The sequence below is a fragment of the Aethalodelphis obliquidens genome, unplaced genomic scaffold, assembly GCF_003676395.1.
Source record: "Aethalodelphis obliquidens isolate GAN/ISIS:26980383/991018 unplaced genomic scaffold, ASM367639v1 scaffold72, whole genome shotgun sequence".
NCBI lineage: Eukaryota > Metazoa > Chordata > Mammalia > Artiodactyla > Delphinidae > Aethalodelphis > Aethalodelphis obliquidens.
Window position 1 is genome coordinate 10358656 of NW_020838016.1, and position 6217 is coordinate 10364872.

Here is a 6217-nt window from a genome sequence, read left to right on the forward strand (position 1 = left end):
CAATTCTCAAATATCTGGAATAAAAATTTTGCTTATGAAATTGGTGAGTCAAAGGGTATTTGAATTTTCAGCTTCCATTTATATCATTAAGTTGTCCTCCAAGAAGTTTCCAGAAACTTTATGAATGAAGACCGCGATGGCATTTGCCACCAGGCTTCGGACTTGCTCAGACGTGTGCCGAGTACCAGGGAGAACACTACAGAGACGTTAGCTGGGACCTGACAGTGAAAGGAACTCTGTGTGTGTGTGTGTGTGTGTGTGTGTGTGTATGTGAGTGTGATGTATACACGGTAAGAAGTTCAAGGAAGAACCTTAGGTGAATTAATTAGGGTCCTGTTTAAAGCTCTAATAATGAATGCAAGCATTAATGGTTTGAATAAAGCTCCTTTGCCTTCATTATTCATTAGAAACTGGCAGTAAATAATAGGTTTGAATTCCACCATCCTGATGCTGCTAATCAAAGCACAGAGCATTTCTTAAGATGATAAATTATTATTCTTCACAACAGGAGCAGAAAGGAATTTGGTTTTATGAATTGGTAACTGGGACACTAGCTAGCCTCTATTCTGGTCTTGGTCTGATTCAGAGGGAAAGAGGCTGGTTATCACATCTTGAAGCTGGAACCCTGTCCAATTGGGCGGGACACACATTTCCTCAAACTCACAATATCATACCTACCTGGAGTCAGCTGGGATAAGTGGTCCAGTCCAGATTAAACAGCCCTCATTCTCCTTGTGGGTAACGGTTCATGATGTTCAGATGCAAAGAGATTTTTTTCCAAGCAGGAAGAGGGCTTTGCCTGTGGGCCAGGAGGCTATTTTTGGTCTGCCCTCTTAGCCAGTTGGTACTGGGTGTAGACGGTGTATCTTCCCCTACCTCCCCCCCCCCGCCCCCCGCCTCATTTCCATCCAGTGTGTCATATTTCTCTCCCTTCTCTCCACTCCTTCCCTCACTAACGTTTGTCTGTTTTGGGGGGATCTTCTCCTTCCCTGATGTGTCTTTCTCCACGCAGAGGAAAAGAAACAAAACACTGAGTTCTCATCCCTCCCTTTCACATGATAAAGGCAGAAATAAGATGAATCCTGTCTCCCACCTTTCCTTCCGTCCTTTCTCCTCTAGCACCTCCTCCCCTGTTTTGGAAGTTTCTGGTCCCCTGCAGTGTGAAAGGAGGAGGTGTTCCCTCTGCCTGACTCCGCCTTCCCTTCTCACATCCTCCCAGCCCGCTGTGCTCTCTCCACGTGTCACTGACTAGGCCAGTAGCCCCCATGGCTCTTCCTGGCCCAGAGGACCCCAGCATCGCCCTTACATTACTTTTCAGTCCCCCTTCACCTGGCACTTCGAGAGTAAGGGCTTAGCACTGCCAATTGGCGTAGACAGTAGAAGATGGCTTTAAATACATAAATAAAACAATTGTGCTTTTTAACAAAATTTTATTAGGATTAAGTCAAATTAGAAAACTTCCTGCTTTGCCATTTGCCATATTTACCCGGAATCACCATGTTATACTTAGCTGAGGAGAAAACAATTTATGTCCCTGGATTCTACTGTTTGGGAAGCAAGAGGATCTGCATGGTGGCGTGCCCGGCACCACCACGGTTCACGTCTAAAGCCAAATAACTGGTCAGCAAAGCCTATGTTACTTCCAAGCTTTGGGCCCCAGGAAGGTGTCATTCCTACCTACCTCCAGGCACAGACTCATCAGAGCCTGGGCACCTGTGACTGGGGTCTGCTTTTTTAGGAGTCTGATATTAACATTTGCATTTCAAGAGAAGCTGTGTTTGAGGTATCTTAATGGCTTAAAAGCTGCGCAGCTAAATTAAAAGCTATTGCGTTGGTCTCCCCGCCATGGGCCATGAGCCGTGCCTTGTAAAAATGCTCCTGATGCTGCGTCCTTGTCTCCTCCGTGTGGTCTCTGCGCATCCTCAGCCCCGATCCTCTCGCTCCTGCCCCTGCACTGCTGTTGAGCTGTGAGAGTTGGAATTGGAGGACAGGTCAGGGTTCCTGTCCCGAATCCTGCTGCGTGCAGAGGAACCTGTGCTAAGGAATCTCATCACTCAGCAGACAGAGGGACCTGCCATGGAGCCAGGAAGTGACTCAGATGCAAGCGAGGACAGGAAGGCTGAAACATGGTATGGAGAAGAGGACCCCGCTGTCCCTGGAAGGGGTCCTACCAAGGTGAAGAGTGGCACTGCATTTAGTGCGGAGTACAACAAAGCTGTCACCCACAGCTTCAAGCAACGGGAGGAGCAACTTGAAGTGAATGCGGAGAACCGCGGGTCCCCAGGCGGCGTGGGCTCTGTGAGGCCGTCAACAGCGGTATCAAGCAAGCACTTATGTGGGCAAATATCCGTGGGTCATTCGGAGCGAGTGGGAGCCTAGGTTCTAAACATATAAAACGTCTCACTTCCTGAAGAACCGGGCATTCCCTCCAGCTTAAGAGACACACATTTAAGCTCAGAAACTCTTTTTCTGATTTTTTTTTTTTTTTTTTTTTTTTTGCAGTACGCGGGCCTCTCACTGCCGTGGCCTCTCCCGTTGCGGAGCACAGGCTCCGGACGCGCAGGCTCAGCGGCCATGGCTCACGGGCCCAGCCGCTCCGCGGCATGTGGGATCTTCCCGGACCGGGGCACGAACCCGTGTCCCCTGCATCGGCAGGCGGACTCTCAACCACTGCGCCACCAGGGAAGCCCTCTTTTTCTGATTTTTAAACTCTCCTTAATGAAGGGAATAGAATCCCAAATCTGAGTGAAGGGCCCAGAGAGCTGCACACAGAAAAGAAACACCCTGCAGACACAGCACATCTGTTTCATCCTCCCAGCAGCTAGACTCCTCCCTCCCTCCCCTCTGCATCCTTCCCACCCCACCCAATTCATTAATAAAAATGGCGCTGTCAAAACTTAAATGCAGTTGCGTAATATAGAGGGATGATAATAAATTCTCATTTCTGCAGGCACCAGAGGATACACGTGATAAGGTTTTGAATCTCTCCAATTGATGCTCTTCGTACATCTTCCAGCCTCTCCTCCACGCAGCCTCATCGGCTTGGCTTGATCCTCAGTGATCCCTCCATTACCTGTGATTACCTCGGTGCTGTTCACGCCCATTAATTCAGCTGGGACTGACCCGGAGTTTGCTCAAGCTTGAGTCCGTAGCCTCCTAGGCCAAGGTCCCCCTCATAAATGTTTTCCTTGCTTGGAGTCTGGGGTGAAGCTTTCTGGTCCAGACCCGGCCTTGCAGGAGGGCTGCAGGGTGAGGTCGCTTGCTCCTGGTAATTCATGGCCAGTTCATCCTGGTTTACAATACATTCTACATCGTCCTCTTTGAGCTGTTCCTGGTTTTGGAAAGAAAGAGAGGTCACTTCCTGATAAAAGCAGAAAACAATAGCAGTCCTACAGTGTTAGAAACTAGGATGTTTGTTTTCCTTTTTTAACTACCCTGTCTTGTCTCTGCTGACGTTGCTGGTATGGCAGATGTCACGTTTTCCCTCCCTGTGGGTAAGAGAACATGTGCTAATTGAGCACCTCTGTGGATAAGGAAGTTAAAACAAAATGCAGTGGATTTTTTTGAATGGATACCTAATCTGGGTGAGAGGAGTTAGGAGTTTGCAGAATCCTGTGACCTCAGAGTACGGAATGATTCTCAATGTAGGTTTTGTAACACTCCTGCCTATCACAAAATTCTTAAAACTCAATGTCTGTTATATTTTCTCTAAAAAGTATATCCTCACAGCATGTTTCTTGGGATGAGTGTCACAGGGCTAAAAAGGGTTGGAAGTTACCATAGCAGATAATAGTGGAAATGAACTAGATCCGGCCACTAAAGTTTTCCTCAGACAGAGCTTCCCTTAAAGAAAGGAATTAAAATCTCAACTCTTCTTCCATTGGTTTTTGGAAGACCAGCTCAGTGGTTTTCATCTTTGGCCTGTCTTGGAATCACTTGGTGAAGCACAGATGCTGGGCCCCTGAGACCAGAGTTCTGATGTAGGGCCTGAGAACTTGCAGTTCTAACAAGTTTCCACGTGATGCTGAGGCTGCCGGTCTGAGGACACACTTTGACAACCGCTGGCTCAGGCTGTGGTGTCCTGAGCACGTCTGAGATCTGAGACGCCTTTTTCTCTGTTTAGACAAGGGGTCAGCCAGCTGGACAACCTCCAAGGGTGCCACAAACTCCAAGATTCTACTCCTCGCCAATCCCTGACACTCTGATTTACTGATAAGGATTCTAATTGCTTCTCAGCATTTTTGATTCCACCCCCTTGAGCTATAAAGCACAGGCCTGATATTCTAAATCTCAAAACACAGCACTTTGTGAGGGCACATTCCTTCTTTTATAGTTTCTAAATTCATCTTATGGTTAAAAATATTGGTCACAATAAAAAATTTGCATTTTTAAAAAGAAGAATGAGCCCACATTAGCAACAACTGAAAAGAGAAGAGAGATGATTCTTGGTGCCGTGAATTTTAAAAACGCTTCCTCCTCATGCTGGGAAGAAATAGCTCTGAGGTTCCCGGGCTCATCAGTATTCACCATGCCTGTCCCTCTCGGGATATTTACTCACCCCATAGGCCTGAGGACTGGTGAGCAGTCTGGAAATTGGGCCGCACCATTCAGGTAATGTTGTGGTCAGCGGAGGACCAGAGTGGGTTAAAATTGGTTTCAGATATCTGCGAGGCCTGTTAGGGAATACTTGCCAAGAGGAAGCCAGGATTAATTTCTTACACAGCACAAACATTTGCATGCCGCGAAAGAGACAGTTATTTTTACATTTAAATCGCCTACTCCCTCATTTAGGAGGTAATTTGGCCCGCAGAAATGGCTGGTTATATTCTTTGCTCCACACACGTTCCCAGCCCTCCTCGTGGTCTTTAATGATGGAGAAATGGCGCCTCGACCTGAATGACTTGAATAGCAGCATACGAGACTGTGTTTTCCTAAAACTGCACACACATCTTAAACCAGAGGTAATTGTCACAAAGAAGCAAGAGGTATTTCATAAAACGTTCACTCATTCTAGGACTGGGTAGTGAACAGAGATTGTTTACCAAAATACTTTATTTTCACTATTCAACACAGTCACTTTATACTTCATACATCAATGCATCTCCATACGAAATAATGTAAATAAGCTGGGTTTATTTTACTGTCTAGCACCTGTCTTTCCCCCCTCTTCATCCCAAAGTGCTCTAACAAGTTAAAAGTAAAACCTGTTCATCTAAAGCCGTTATGCTTCCCTCCAATCTAGCAATAATGAAATCCCTAGAGGCTGCCTCAGGTCGCCTTATTTATTTATTTATTTTCCTCCAAGAAAAGTAGTGAAATTATTTCACCATTCTATCAGAAACAGCTTTTAAGCTTTGTATTATTTCCTTTTCTGGAGAATAGGTCACCTCATCAACTTTCTGAAATGCTCTAATAAATAGGGAAAGGGAAAACAAAATGGAAGGCAGTTACCATCGGCTTGTGAGGATGTACAGTCACCCCCAGGCACTGAAGACAAGAGGGAATCTAGGCGATGGCTCTACTGCAGCCCACCCACCGCTGGACGGTGACAACATTCTGTCATGCCTGGGATGCTCTGAGAGTGTGGGACAGAGGGAGGATGCAGCCCACATGGGCCGGGAATCTGGTTGCCTCTGGCTTCAAATCACTCACCACCACAGTGGGGACAAAGCAGGTGAGGCTCATGAACACAGCCTAGTTATGACGTGAGGAGAGCGACTGAAAAGATGCTTAAGAGGGTCTGTAATTGCAACTGCGAATAGAAAACTTGACGACTCTTTTCAGATGAGCAGCTGTTGTGCTCAGTTAAGGACCGGGAAGATATTAAAGCTCAGAGCCTGGCATTCTCTGCAACATCGTGTAAGTCTATCTACAACTCTGGAAAGTCCTTGATGATTTGCCATTAATTTTTATTACAGAGTGTTATTACCTTCATTTTATGGATGAAAGAATTGAAGCCTAGAGATATGATGATTTTAAATAATCCGGAGGCTCCCTTTGCTATTTGAATCCACCACTGTCATCCCCTAGTGAAAGGTAATTTATCAGAGCACAATCGTGCATGTGACCAGCTGGTTCTCTAGAGAGAAAAGCTTGCAGACAGCACCCCTGCTGGTGAGCTGCAGACCCTCTCAGGCAGGGGGCATGTGGTCTTACTAGGTTTTATGGTGTGCATAGGTCAGGGAAATTTTTTTTTTTTTTTTTTTTTTTTTTTTTT

General features: G+C 46.3%; 1 protein-coding gene across 2 annotated transcripts in view; it reads right to left on the reverse strand.

The window, feature by feature from the left end:
- Positions 1-2611: 2611 nt before the first annotated feature.
- Positions 2612-6217, reverse strand: part of SLC9A9 (solute carrier family 9 member A9) — a 537427-nt gene continuing 533821 nt past the window's right edge. Inside the window, exons 15-16 of one of the 2 annotated variants that reach the window (XM_027091611.1) lie at positions 4559-4664; positions 2612-3331 (exon numbers count right to left, since the gene is read on the reverse strand). In XM_027091611.1, coding sequence (XP_026947412.1) covers positions 3104-3331; positions 4559-4664 — 334 coding nt within the window. In that variant the 3' untranslated portion in view covers positions 2612-3103. Of the gene's footprint in view, positions 3332-4558; positions 4687-6217 lie in introns of both variants that reach the window. The other variant, XR_003429705.1, reaches the window with a different exon arrangement.